The 15,390-nt window shown below is 39.7% G+C and overlaps 1 protein-coding gene across 2 annotated transcripts; it reads right to left on the bottom strand.

The window, feature by feature from the left end:
* Positions 1-6,527: 6,527 nt before the first annotated feature.
* nr2f6b (nuclear receptor subfamily 2, group F, member 6b) lies at positions 6,528-15,229 on the bottom strand. 2 transcript variants are annotated; one of them, XM_026922981.3, is made up of 4 exons: positions 13,575-15,229; positions 11,761-11,855; positions 7,961-8,533; positions 6,528-7,521 (listed from the first exon to the last, which is right to left on the bottom strand). In XM_026922981.3, the coding sequence occupies exons 1-4, from the start codon at positions 13,841-13,843 to the stop codon at positions 7,247-7,249; spliced, it is 1,212 nt and encodes a 403-aa protein (XP_026778782.1). In that variant the 5' UTR covers positions 13,844-15,229; the 3' UTR covers positions 6,528-7,246. The 2 variants fall into 2 exon arrangements, with proteins under 2 accessions (XP_026778782.1, XP_026778775.1); XM_026922974.3 differs by having other exon boundaries at positions 7,961-8,536; positions 13,575-15,227.
* Between the last annotated feature and the right edge of the window lie 161 nt (positions 15,230-15,390).

Here is a 15,390-nt window from a genome sequence, read left to right as displayed (position 1 = left end):
GGTTTGAGTATCTCAGAAACTACTGTTCACAACAACAGTTGGATAGGAAGAATATAGTAACTCAAATAATCACTTTTTTACAACTATGCTGAGCAGAAAAGCAGCTCAGCATGCACAAAACATCGAACCTTGAGGTGGATGGGCTACAACAGCAGAAGACCACACTCCACTCCTGTTCAGCCAAGAACAGCAACACTAGAGTAAACTCTAAACTAAAGTAAACTCTAGAGACCATTGTGCATGAAAATCCCAGGAGATAAGTAGTTTCTGAAATACTTAAACCAGCCCATCTGGCATCAACAACCATGCCACTGTCAAAGTCACAGAGATCACACTTTTTCCACATTCTGATATTTGATGTGAACAATAACTGAAGCTCTAGACCTGTATCTGCATGATTTTATGCATTGTGCTGATGCCACACGATTGGCCAATTAGATAACTGCAAGAATGTGCAGGCGTACAGGTATTCCTAATAAAGTGGACTGTGAGTTCCACTTTCATTTGAATTGTTTTTGGGTGTTCACAGAACGAAATGCATACATTACTTTGTTAACCTGTTTAAATAAAGATATTTTTGAAATAAAGTCAATCTATAGGCAATTCATTTCACAGATAAGGTTTTCATGAAGCTTTAAATAAAGGTACATATGGAACAAACCTGGTTGGCAAACACTCTACCATGATCCACAGGAATTATTTTGGGGCAAGTCCTTTGCATTTTTGGTGTAGCAATCAACTATTAAACGAATATATTAATTGCTATATTTGGACAAATCCACCACCAGAAGATCAAATGGAAATGATACAAATGATACCTTAAAAAACACATTCAGTGAATTAGACTTCTGCTTAACGATCACTCTGCTGAGCTGGCATTGTGTGTACTGTGAAAGCTATTGTTCAAATAAAACTTATCATGTCATCAAATTAAGAAACCCTAATAGCTGTATGGAAATGTTCAGTGAAAACTGCCGGCTCCACTATGCACATCAGCCAAGGCGCATTTTAGCTGGTGGTAGAATATTTTTACAAGGTGGACTAATTAGCATGGGTGGATGACAGGCATTCTTTTCAGAAAGACACAGACTTTAGACACTACTGTATGCGGAAACACTGAAGAAACCAGGCCAAATAAATGTAGGGCAAAAACGTCATATAACCCCCTAGCCAATATGTCTATGCACGATCCACATGGGTCCCAAATGGGCTTGAAACTCCAGCTGGGCCGCACTCACTTTTCTCTGTGGTTATTGTAGGCAAACAGGGCAGCCCCACATAGGGTTATTATGGAACAGCAACGTGAGTACATGGAGGGTGCTGCATGGGCTGTATATGGGCACCATCTGCGTGTTGTATGTGCTGTATGGACTATTTTATGTTACAGTAGCTACTAGGAAAACAATACACAGAATAAAGGACCCATAATACTGTTAACTTTATTTTAAAATTTTCAGCAAATAATAAGTAGATCAACAACAGTGACAAAATTATCAATAATAGTACACCAATGTCCATACACCAACACGAATGTCTAAACTGTAACTGTTAAATAATCCTAAATGTAATTCTTCCTAGTCAATTATTTTAATAGCTATAGCTTAAAACTTTAAACTTTAAGCTAAAGCTTAAAACTAAAAATATACACTCACTGAGCACTTTATTAAGAACACTGTACTAATACCATGCATGGGCCTCCCTTTGTTCTCAAAACAGCCTCAATTCTTCATGGCATGGATTCCATGCGATTTTGGAAACATTCCTTTGAGATTCTGGTCCATGTTATCATGATTGCATCACGCAATTCCTGCTGATTTTTCAGGTGCACTTTCATGCTGTTAATCTCCCGTTCTACCACATCCCAAAGGTGTTCTATAGGATTCAGATCCGGTGACTGGGAAGACCACTGAAGAACACTGAACTCATTGCTCATGAAACCTTTTGCTTTGTGACATGGTGCATTATCCTGCTGGAAGTAGCCATTAGAAGATGGGTAAATTGTGGCCATGAAGGGATGCACATGGTCAGCAACAATGCTCAAATAGACTGTGGCATGCAATCGATGATTGATTAGTATTAAGGGACCCAAAGTGTGCCCAGAAACATTCCCCACATTATTACATCACCTCCACCAGGCTGGATTGTTGACACAAAGCAGGTTGGGTCCATGGATTCATGCAGTTTGTTCCAAATTCTGACCCTACCATCTGTGAGCCTCAGCAGAAATTGAGGTTCATCAGACCAGCCAAGTTTTTCCAGTCTTCAACTGTCCAGAGTCCGCTGCAGCCTCAGCTTTCTGTTCTTGGCTGACAGAAGTCAAACCTGACGTGGTCTTCTGCTGTTGTAGCCCATCTGCCTCAAGGTTTGACGTGTTGTGCCTTCTGAGATGCTTTTCTGCTCACCACAATTGTACAGAGTGGTTATCTGAGTAACTGTAGTCTTTCTGTCAGCTCAAACCAGTCTGGCCATTCTCTGTTGATCTCTCTCATCAACAAGGCATTTCTGTCTGCAGAACTGTTGATGTTTTTCTTTATTGCACCATTCTGAGTAAACTCTAGAGACTGCTGTGCCTGAAAATCCCAAGAGATCAGCGGTTATAGAAATACTCACACCAGCCCGTCTGGCACCAACAACCATGCCACAGTCAAAATCACTGAGATCACAGTTTTTCCCCATTCTGATGGTTGACGTGAACATTACCTGAAACTGCTGGTAATCTGCATGTTTTTATGCATTGCACTGCTACCACACTATTGGCTGATTAGATAATTGCATGAATGAGAAGGTGTACAGGTGTTCCTAATAAATGCTCACTGACTGTATTTTTTAAAAGACTTTCTCTACTCATACTCATGTACTAATGATTTTAGCAAAGATGCTATTTTTAAATTGAAGAAGAAGAAGGAGAAGAAGAAGAACATGGCTACCCAATGTTCAGATAACAGGAATAGATTTTGGTGCCAAATTCCAAAACTAACTCTTTAACTCAGATTTATTTGATAGAGTTAGCTGCTGGTAGACGCTGTGCAAATGGTTCTCTCTCCATCACTGGCCCTGTTAACCACTTGGACACATCTCTTTGAGCACCTTTATGAAGAGGGAACAAAGTCAGACTCTAGGATCTGTAAAGTGCAGTCTCATGTGTGCCAACAGTCTACATGTAATTTTTATTTTTTAAAAAAGTGATGACATCAAAAGCTAATCAATATTCTACACAGTAGCACCTACTTGTAATTGAAACTGGAGCTTTCTGTTCACCACCATGTCATTATGTAAGAGAATGAAGATTCAGACAGAGAGCATGGCAGATACAAGATCCAAACATTCACACTTAAACTGCCTAAAACACATCTCTTGCTGCAAAAGGAAACAATACTGCAAGAATGTGCATATTTATGATCGTTCCTCACCTAGCTGTGATTGTACTGGAATGTGGTAAAAGCAAGGAAGATATGTTAGATATTACCACTGAGATTATTATAGTCAGAAACAATTCTAAATTAGGCTGCCTGCTCTTTTCATTCAGTGTTTCAGGATCATGTGCCTGGGTATGTGCATTGCATAAATTATCAAACAATGCATAAATTATCAGACAAAAAAGTTTCCACAGTAGCATAAAAATGTGTGGAGTGCAAGTGTTTTTTAAATATAATCAGCTGCTGGTTTGGAAATCTATGAAAACACGCTTAGTGTTTCCCTAATAGAAACTAGCTTCAGATTCAGTACAAGCCCTGTGCCCTGGAGTTGTCTTAAAATAGTGTAGTGCTTTAAGTTACAGTGGACATAAAAAGTCTACACACCCCTGTTAAAATGGCAAGTTTTTGTGAGATAAATCGTGTTTGAACTTTAATTAAGTGAAAAACAATCAGAAACATTTTATGGAAAATGAGAAAAATAAAAAAGTTACAATAATGGTTGCATAAGTGTGCACACCCTTTTATAATTGGGGGTGTGAATAATGAACCAATCACATTCGATCTCATGTTCAAAAGTAATTATCATACAGCTGTCACCAATGAAATTATTCTGAGTAACCCCAAATAAAGATCAACTGTTTCTCTAGGATTTTAAAAAGAGCTGACAAAGCCTGTACAGGGTCTCACTGTCGAAAGGAACCAATCAGGAGAGGGGTATAAAAAAATATCCTAAATGTTAGATGTACCATGGAACACCGTGAAAGCCATCATCAACAAGTGGAGAAAATGGAGCACCACAGCACCACACATTTCCAAGAACAAGACGTCCCTCCAAAAGCTTACAAAAGGACAAGACAAAAACTCACCAGGGAGGCTGCCAAGAGCCCAACAACAACATTAAAGGGGTACTGTCTGCATGTGACAATCTCTCATATTCTTCACATGTCTGGACTACGGGATAGGGTGGCTAGACGGAATCGCTTTCTCACAAAAAAAACATCCAAGTCCAACTAAATCATCCCAAACCACGTGGCAAAATGTAATATGATGAGACCAATTCCAAAAGGTATAATAATTCCATAATTCCAAAAGGTATGTTTGGTGCAAAAAAAATAATAGATAAAAGTTCATCACATAAAGAACACCATACCCACGGTGAAGCATGGTGGTGGCAGCATCATGCTTTAGGGCTGCTTTTCTTCAGTCAGAACTGCTGGTTTTATCAAGGTGAAGGAAATCACTAAAAGCTACAAACACCATCTGATTTAGTGCAAAACATTCAGGTGTCTGCTAGTAAGCTGAAGATTTTCACTTTTCAGTATGACAATGACCCAAAGCATACATCCAAATCAACAAAGAATGGCTTAACCAAAAGAAGATCAATGTTTTTGAATGACCTAGCCAGAGCCCAGACCTGAATCCAACTAAAAATCTGTGGGGTGACCTGAAGCAGGCTGTGCACAGGAGATGCTCTCACAATTTGATGGATCTAGAATGTTTTTGCAAAGAGTGTGAAAATATTGCCAAGTCAAGATGTGCCACGCTGATAGACTCTTAGCCAAAAAGGCTGAGTGGTGTAATAAAATCAAAAGATGCTTCAACAAAGTATTAGTTTAGGGGTGTGCACACATGCAACTAGGACATTGTAAGTTTTTAATTTTTCTTTTTTTTTCTTTTCTTTTCCTTAAAAAAGGAGTGTTTTTCACTTTATTTGTATACTTTGAAATTGCACATTAAATGTGAGAAAAGATCTGATGATTTATCTTAGTGTCATTCTTTTACTTCACAAAAACCTGCCATTTTAACAGGGGTGTGTGGACCTTTTATATCCATTGTACACGAGGTAGCAAACCTGTCGCTGTTGATGTGCGAACCATAAACAACTTCAAGAGATCTTCATATCCAAACCTAGTAACAGGCATGTTAAGTACATATTTTAGGAGATTAAAAAGACTTACATTTAAGAGACCAGTGCTCTATCACAGGTCAAAGGTGAAATTAGTCCAAGCCACGATGATGTCTGGATTAAGTAAGCCCTAACCCTAGGGATGACCCTAACCCTAACCCTAACCCTGGAATGGTTAAACCTAACCCTGACTGATGACTCTAATCCTAGGGTTAACCCTAACCCTAACCATAGTTAACCCTAACCATAGTTAACCCTAACCATAGTTAACCCTAACCCAATCTACAGCAAATACTTGGATATACAGCCTAACTCATTTAAAGGTTTACTACATAATATCCAATTTTAGTGTAGCAAAACAACTATATTTGAATTATAAATAATTTTATTGCCCCTGATTATACTTATAAACTGTTTGTTCCACCGGTTTTGTCACTGTATTGAAATCAAAATTGCATGAGATCGTAATGGTCGGAACTTCTTAGCTAATTTGGCTTCTAAACATACAGTCATGTGACTCAAATGGTTCTGCTAACTAACCTAATTTAACTTGCACTAATAAGGTGGAATCACCCTAAAGGTGACAGGGATATTAATGGAAATGGTAAGGGTAAGTCAACAGGGGTACAACTGAAAACAGTATCAGAACATACAGACTCTGTTTGATGCTGCATTCAATCTAGGTTTCCCTGTGAAGTGCAGTCACACTCGACACACAGACTTATTTTGAATATTAATCTAAAACAAAATTATAATAAAATATAACTGAAATATATAACTAAATATATATAACTATATAACTATATATAACTAAACCCCTATGAAATCGTATTCATTTTTTGAAATCTGATGAGTACATTTTTATAAACTGGAACTTATAAATATTTCATATTAACAATTATACAGCAGACAATATCATTTTTTTACATTTTGATGATAAATATAAAAAGCTCATCACTTTTTATGAATAATATATACCTCAAATCATTGGACTGAAAAATAAAATACTGTATATCAAGTGTCTGCCCTTACTGAAATCTTAAATCTTAACTTTAAAACATACATTATACGGGCTTGAAATAGTACTCTTACTATAAAACAAAACCATATTTCCCTCAGTAGCAAATGACATGGAAATGTGGTTTTCCTGAAATCCAGAGATCAAAGAATAAATTACAGTCTAGTCAAAATTTCAGCACAAAATGTTCAGAGTGTTTGGATGAATGCTTTTTAATTATTCGTATGCAAAAATATCGGATATTTTTCATGGCCGACAATATGAAAAATTTTTGGACCCAATTAAGTAAGAGTACATAGAGCTTTTTTAAACAATGTGACCATCACATTTTACAATACATATTCACCACTGATTTCTCAAGTAAGTAGCACTGCAGTCCATGGCAATACCTTCATGAGTAGGTTAATTTGTCTAAACTACATAATCAATTGTTATAATTGAAATAGTAATTATTCTTAGGTATAGCAGGAACATTCCTGTAATTGTTTAAAGCTGGACCTGGATCAGTCATATATCACAGCGTTGAGATAGTCATCTCTGAATGCAATGCCATAAATGTATTGTATTTTCCTTTACTAGTCATAGTTTCTTGTCAATGATCTGTCACTGTGCTTATGCATTTACAATAGAGTCACCTCTATAAGTTCTGCGATTTACGTAAAAAACCTGAGGTATCCCAAAATCAAGTGACGCTATTCATCTGCCCAAGGACATGTGACAGCATATTGACCTTTGGCCATCCTTCTCCATGTACACTAATGAGCAATGAGATGCTGCAACACAACAAGAATATTCTCGCAGCAACTAAAAGGAAATTACATATCACAATCCTATAAGCCCACACAGAACATGAAAGTCAAATTTTGAGTGGCTGACTGTTGTCTGCTCACAGGGTGTCCAACCCAGCTACTGTCCAGGCACATAAGGCCAGCTAATGGAGCTGCCAGAGAGCTGCATGTCTCGAATGAGTGTCTCGATGGGCGTCTTGCCCACCAGTCGCATGAAGAAGAGCTGAGATATGAGGTTTGCGGGGACAGCTCTCAGTGAGGGCAGGCGGAGAAGGAGGCGACCGAAGCGCTGTGGTTGAGTCGGATACTGCATGCGTTCGTACTCAGTCAGAGCCACCTGAGCCTTCTCCTGAAGACTCTCCACGTGGGCTGGGTCTGTCAGTCCACATGCATCTATTAGAGACACAAAGTGAGATACATGCATCTATTAGAGATACAAAGTGAACTTCAGTGTCAAATTTCCTCAGAAAACTAATGTCTCTTGGCCAAAGGGTCATTTTCAAGAATATCCAACCTTCATTAATTACATGTTCATGTTAAAAGTGCTGCTTCATATTCAGTCCAAAATCAAGGTTAGTTAAGTACCAGTAAAATGGTGAGGAATAGACATTCATGTTGAGTAACTATGAACAAGTGTAGCCCATGCATTTTACAAAATTCTGCAGACTGAATAAGTGGCCATTCTGGAAGTGATGAAAGAGCAAGTTCTCACTGTTGGTGATATTTTTTCACATAATAACTACTTGAAAGTTTTTCTCAAGAGGTCTTTTTACCTAGACATGCCAATTCCTAAGCCGTATGGTTAGCTTAGACATGAAATCATATCACTTACCTGGTGAAAAGAGGGCTATGGCTTTGAGGCAGCTGTATTCAGCAGAGTCCACCTGTAGTCGTGTGAGCTTATCAACCTGGTCCTGGAAGACTCGCACCTGGTCCATGAAGGAGACCACACGCTCAGCAGACATGGGGGAAGCGTGGAAGCCAGCGGCAGCTAGCAGGGGGGCCATGTGTAGAGGCAGGGCTGATTGTGCTGCATTCAGGATGAACAGTTCGCTCCAGCTGAGGCGCAGCAGGGCCACTTGCTCCGAGACAGGTAAGTCAGGGAAGAAGGGAATGTTCCGGGCCCACTCAATGGTGCTGAAGAGGAGTCGGGCAGCCAGCTCACAAATACTGTCGATGCCCATGACGGAGCCATGGCCTCCAGGCAACTGTTGACCACACTGAGCTCCGTAGCGGCTGCTGGGGTAGGGTTCAGCTCTCAGGAGCTGTGAGATAAGCTCGGGTGCCGGCTGACCATTGAAAAAGTCACCAGCCATGCCTGGTCCTCCAGGCCCACCTCCACCAGCAGAAACCATGGAGGTTGGGCTGATACCTGAGTGTGATGGAGGAATACGTCCACGCTGGACTGCTACAGAAAAAAGGGGGAAAAAAATAGATGGCATTTTTAATGCCATCATGTAGAGTAAGATGTAAATATTATGCTTCCAGGACAGAATACAAGAATATACTTCTACTATTTATGTCTTCCTTTCTCAAAATAGATTTGCTGAGAAAGGAAGAAAATATGGTGGTATATTCAAACAAGCCAAATAATCTTGACAGGAAGTAGCTGATAGAATGGATCAAAAAACCTTCCCTGCATTCCTGTACAGTTTTTAACACCCTTGTTTTCCTTCCCCATTACGACTCTGAAGTGCATTTCAACCATGTCACACGTGGCACGAGGATTTGCCCTTGCCTTTGGCAGCAAGAGCAATGCGACTGGAAAGAATTCCTTAAAAATATGTATGTTCATTTTTCTTTTAAATCTGAGTCATATCAGCTTGCTAGGTTTGTTAACAAGTAATGAGTGTCACAACAGCTCAAGTATAGATAGAATAGTTATGTCCTAATAAAAAATAAAATAAAATAAAAAAATTAACTCCATAAAGATACATTGTATTATTCTGTTATCCATCTTACAGTTTTTCATTTAGTAACTACTATTAATTATTTAGCAACTAATAGAAAATGTACGTAGTTACAATAGTGAGGAATGAGAGCCTGAACCTGCTGATGGGTCCTGTGAATTTAAGACACTAACCATTACAATAAACTATGTGAAGTACTTTATTGATAGTTCCTCATTTTCAACAGCTTCATTCACTTATATTGAAAAGGAATATGTGTAATGTGCATTCTGAGCAACTTCCTCTTCTGAGGGAAACCGCAGTCACATAGAAAACCTTTAAGGCCTGGATTAGTCTGATACTGCATATTTGCAAGCATATGAGGCCTTCGTACGCAGATGCTCCCATAGATGTCTGCCTTAATACTTGTATGCAACTTGAGCGTGAACACTAGGGGGCAGTGTCGCATGAACCAAATTAGAATGTACAGAAAAGTGAAAGTAAAAATGAGCAGTCTCTTAGCCAAAAAAAAACGATAGGTCACTGTAGGTGCATGTAGAGATTTTCTTAATTCTAGGTACATTTCTTTATTCTATGTAAATTAGTGATTTTCTTAATTCTATGCAAAGCAGGTATGACATTGTAAAATGACAAGTCTTGAAAGATTCCTCCAACCAGTCCAGCTTTAGTTCCTACCTGCAATTAGTTCTCCATTAGTTAGTCTTACTGTTTGACACAAAACTGGAACAACCATGGTTTCATATTTAATTTTTCATTAGCCCGTCATTAAATGTGTATAGAGACATTATGAAGAACTGGGAAGTAGAACTCAACGCCAACAGCATCAACGAGGATGCATCCATCCCCAACATATCTCGTCCTTCTTGTTACAAATTTGTATGCCTCAAGTACCCTTTTAATATATAACAGGAAGGAAGGTACTGAAGAAAAAAGATTTTAGACATTTAACCTTGCTGTGACCTTGGCCCTTTTTGGGTCAATTCCAAAATCTAATTATTTCATCTGCTGTTTACAATGATAATTACATATAAATCCTACATATATTCAACCACTCGTTCTTGAGATGTCACGCTGACAAGCATCTTGGACAGACACACACAGGACACAGGGACAACCCGAAAAACATAATGCATCCACCAGCTAAGGACAGAGGCATGAATAATGAAAATAAACCTTGGAAGGAAATTGAGCTCATTGCTGCTTCTGGTGAGTGAACATAGCTAGGACAGTTAGTTTGTTTTGCTCATCTTCTAATCCACGGGACAGTACATGCCCACAGTATCAGTCACTACATGACCAAGAGACAAACTGCAAGCAACTACATGTGACTTCTCACTTACTAGGGTTATCCTGTGTTTGCTTTGTTGCTTCGTCACCTGTTAGTGTGAATGTAGGGTAAGAAACTAACAGCATGAACAAGGCTAAACTGATATTTTAGAAAGTGTTTTCATCAGGTTTTGTTATGTATGCAATTCGTAATTGACTATACTTTCAGAAAGTGGTTGAGAGAACACATCCCCAACCTACAGAAGACAGAAACTACCGAATGTTAAGGAATTGTTTTGTTTACACTTTATTATTTTACATTTTTATTGTTGACATTTGATGTGCATTTGTAGGAATATTATTCTGAAACTCCTGATTAAGCCCACGGCAAAAACATCTCATCACACTGTTTCCCGGTATGCAACTGGATGTCCCCGCCTCAACCAATCAGCGTTTACCTGATGGCTGGTTGACACACAGCACCATAGATACACACAACACACTGTCAGCTTCTGGCATGACAGCATCCATCAGAATCCATCAGTGTACCACTGTGCACCATGCTTACCCATAAAGCCACGCTTACCAGCCCTAAGGGGTTTCACGATGCTGCATCGTGACAGAGAAATACAAACCATCCCTAAGTACAGGAAAGACCCTAAAAATGACAACACGTTCTCGCCTAGGGGGAAATGGTGAGGGGAAATCTGTATGTAAAACAGTAACTGGAATGCAGTACTTGTCTTGTAATAGAATGTTATACTAAAGCTTATTGTTTTAGATAACTCTCTAAAGGGAACACTGTAACTTCCAGACAAAAAAGGTGACAGTTCTGCCATTTTTGTATGTGTTCAGCAAGGCATTATTCTCGTGTCATGTGGATTAATAGTTGGCAGCTCTGTGTTGAGCAGCACAGCTTGGAGAGCAAAACTGCCTCTGGCATTGTGCCTGCCAAGGTCACATAGGGACATCAGCACTGCAGGCTTTGGACTTTTGGTTGAAAGCCAGATTGAACTCACAATTGGATATTAATTACACTAGTAATTAAATAGCTTGACTGCTCTATTAATTTTTTCTAAATGGCTATTTCAAAAATACACTGCAACTGCATCTATACACATAATTATAGGTAATACAATTAACATGCATTTTCTTAGGCTGTGTTGTACTAATCTTTAAATGAATATATCCTAATTGCACTTATACTGTATATAAGCCTGCACCTTTTGCTCTCACACCTAATTCTTTTTGGGTTCTTTTGAGATCTGATTTAAAATTTGAGGGGAAACATGTTCATCTATAACTCCACATGGGATAGACAGTCAATATATGTTTTAATAACACAAAAAGCCAGCCATTCTAAGGACATGACAGAATTAGCACAGTTAAACATCTGCAATCATGTACAAGCACTATATCTATTTGGCAGAAGTGCAGTGAAAGCTGAGGCAGTTACCTTCTTTTCTCATGCCCACACGAAAGCATTTCTTCAGACGGCAGTACTGACACTGGTTGCGATGATGTTGATCAATCTGACATTCTCGATTTGATCTGAAAAACACAACAAAGACATGAATGAATGTGATTTTTTCCTGCATTTCATGACCAATACTAGTATTTCAACCACTAGAATTATTTGTATAGGAATTTCTATACTAATTTTGCATTTTGTTATGATGGTTCTCATTAAGCTTCAGGTCAATTCCTCCTTTATGCTGTTAAGTGGTTCACAGTTACAAAAAAGAGAGCTGACTTTTTGCTTGTTTACCATGATAACAAATGAACATATCTGAAATTGCTTGGCAAAGTTTAAAAATCTGTTTTCTTTTTCTTACAAAGGCATGAGTGCTGTTTAAATAGAAAAGCTGCCAGTAAAAGCAGCTGCATTTTAACAATGTATTGTATAGTAGTAGCATCCGCTCCAACATCCATAACGAGCTGCGCACAGTTGCTATGACCTCCAATAAATAAAAGCAGTCAGAGCAACTGTAAGAAAGGCAGTTGAAGAATGAATATTCAACATTGGCTCTAATTCTTTAAACAGAAAGCTCCAGTATTGATGCCAGAGATGACTGGCCTTGGTGGTGTGCCGTGCTTGAAGCCTTATCAAAAAAAAAACTGGCCTTGGTAAATCATCAGCCCACACAAACTAGACACAATTGAAAGAACGCAGTTCAATTTGCACATTTCTGTAACAGCCAGTGTGCTTTATTCTTTGGTTAAAAACAGAGAGAGACACAGAGAGAAAGAAAGAGAGAGAGAGAGAGAGAGAGAGAGAGAGAGATGCCTTTGTAGTGACGGTAAATCAGGCTAGTGAATGATCAATATCAGTTGCAGATGCCCAGAAAGGACATCAAAATTATTTTGAAATCAATTTGGTCATGAAGGTTTTAAAGCAATATAAATATGATTTCAGCTTTAATATATATTTCTTTAAGAAACTATTTGTTTGTGCATCTTATGCTGTATATTAATATAAACATTTGCACAAACTGCAACAATATAGGAAATATCCTACAGACATACTTTCTGTAAAACACTGGAAGCAGGTAAATTAGTAGCATCTGATCATTTCACCACATGTAAAAACCCATACACTGAACAAAGAATTTTGGGTAAATTCTGAGTAATTCTGTCCCAGCCGCCACTCAAGTGCTAATATATTCCATTGTAAAATATTATTAGCCCCTACATCTAAACAGTAAATCAGGTGTTTATTTCCACTCAGTTTTGATTCAACTATATCTAATAGTGTTGATCTTCTGGGATTTTTTTCTAGTTTTCATAACATTTAAGACCTTTTAATACCTTACCCACAGTCAATTTAGCCATGTATTACCATATGAAAAGCACATTTCACACCCAAGCAAGAGGTTATCCAGAGTTCATTGAGAGATCAGTGAAGTTTGCATTACTTTCTTTAGATTTCCATTTGTCATTGCAGCCACTTTCAACATGAGTATTGTTGCATTTTTAGTGCCTGATTATCATGTAGTATTATAGTGTACAGCTGTAACATATAATCTGACTCAGTGCAGTGTAGGGTAAAATTTGACTCAGTGCAAGCACACTATCTTAGAAGCTGATCTGGCTTTAGATTGCCCTGCGTGACATTTAATCACCAATGTCTGAGGCTATAATAGGTGACGTAATTCATATATGTCATGAACAAGGCTCATTACTGTCCACGTGCTGGCGGATAGCTCATCCCGGATTATATTTCTGTTTTGCTTTGCACTGTATCACAGCAAGTCACAAAGAATCTCCTACCTGCATGTGTAGCTAAGGTTACGACGGATGCTCCTCTTGAAGAAGCTCTTGCAGCCCTCGCAGGTGAAGACGCCGTAGTGCTTCCCGCTGGACTTGTCACCGCACACCACACAGTCCACCACGCAGGCCTTGTCATCCTCTCCGCCCTCGGCATCGCTGTTCCCTGCCTGGGGAGAGCTCTCGTCCTCCTCCCCCCGCAGGTAGCCCTTCTCCCCCAGGCCATTGGTGCTCCCATTAGGGTTGCCCCATCCCCCACCCACCATGGCCATCGCTGTGTGCACCACCAGGGCTTTTTTTTAACGAAATCCACTCCCAGCAGTAAGTATTCAGACTTGCCTGAGATTGTGTGTGAGAGTTCACACTGCAGACATTAACCTCAAGCTTCTCGATTGTGGAAGGAGAAAAGTAAACAGTGACACGAGGTCCTCAAACGTTTACACGGCCTAAATCTGACGGCCCTTTCAAAAATCGGCCTTTCAGACAGTCAACGGTTGATCAGCAAATGTTCTTCGGTTTTGCAGGCCTGTTTTCTGTAGTCCTAGTGATCTTAAAACTCAGGTTTAACTTAAAAGTAATCCTCCAGGGCTCTCGAAGAACGTCTGCTTCACCAAGTGGTTCAGAGTTCAGTCAAGAGTGAGTAACATACAGCCTGGCCCTTTACAGGAAACTATAAATTACACATAAACATGCACAGCCCTGCGACTCCGAAACTGGGGCAAAAGTAAAGCGCCTCTTAAGAAGAACCGAAATGCCTCATCTCAGCCAGCGAGCATTAACAAACCTTGTGCCGCTTTAGGAGCCGTGCATGAGACAGTTGCCCTGCCCACAGGTCACTAACAAGTCAAACCTGTTCTTGCTGTGTGTTTTGCAGCGCTAGCAATCTCTGTTCCCACTATTTTAAAAGAACACAGTTAAAACAAAAAAAAAATTTAAAGCAGAAAATGAGTTTTTGCTCATCAATGGCTACAGTAATATCTCACCAAATAAAGTACACATGTCCAAAACTACTACAAGAATCCGGTTCCAATAAATCTTCACATTCAAAGCTACCAAGAAGGGAAAGAGACAAAGCCTGCTAATGATAAACAGAGCTCTCTTTCAGCCCTCCCTATGAAGGATCAAAGTTCAAGGAAGTCCCCTCTATCTCTCTCACATACAAACACACACACGCACACACCCTTTCTGTCCTGTTGGGAAACCCAGGCTCAGATCTTCTCGCTTCAACGTACACTCTTGCGTCAGTTTCAAAGAAGAGCATGGGATTCAAACATCGATTAAGAGGGCAAGGTTTGTGAAAAAGGAGGAATCTTAGATCTGCAAGCGTCCGTGTGTCTCGAGTGTCCCTCCCTCGCCTTGTTTTGTCAGCACTTGCCCATCCAGCAGTAACAGCTCCAGGGCTTCAGCTCGCCCCTGCGTTCCCGGAAGCCACTGTGAAACCGTTTCCGCTTTTCTTCTTTCTCCTTCCGTCTTTCTGTCCCTTTGGTGAAAGCGAATAGAGGAAGTCAGCGCCGTTTGGCCACGGATGAAGGACAGAGGAAAGATCAACCAGCCTCTGTGGTCAACAGACCCTGCTCTGTTTCTCTCTCTTTCTCTTTCCCTCCCTCCTTCTCTCTCTCACTTCCCCCCACCCTTCTCTCTCTCTCTCTCTCTCTCTCTCTCTCTCTCTCTCTCTCTCTCTGAGTGCAGGAGTGTGTGTGTGTGTATGTGTGTGTGTGTTTGTGTGTCTGCTCAGGGATTTGACACTGCTATTCAAGCCCCATGGTTGCCATGGTGACGCCTGCCTTATATGGCCAGAGGAGTCAAAGAGCAGCGAGTG

Source organism: Pangasianodon hypophthalmus, chromosome 11, assembly GCF_027358585.1.
Source record: "Pangasianodon hypophthalmus isolate fPanHyp1 chromosome 11, fPanHyp1.pri, whole genome shotgun sequence".
Classification (NCBI taxonomy): Eukaryota; Metazoa; Chordata; class Actinopteri; order Siluriformes; family Pangasiidae; genus Pangasianodon; species Pangasianodon hypophthalmus.
Note: the sequence above shows the minus strand (reverse complement) of the source record. Positions and strands in the feature narration are given on the sequence as shown.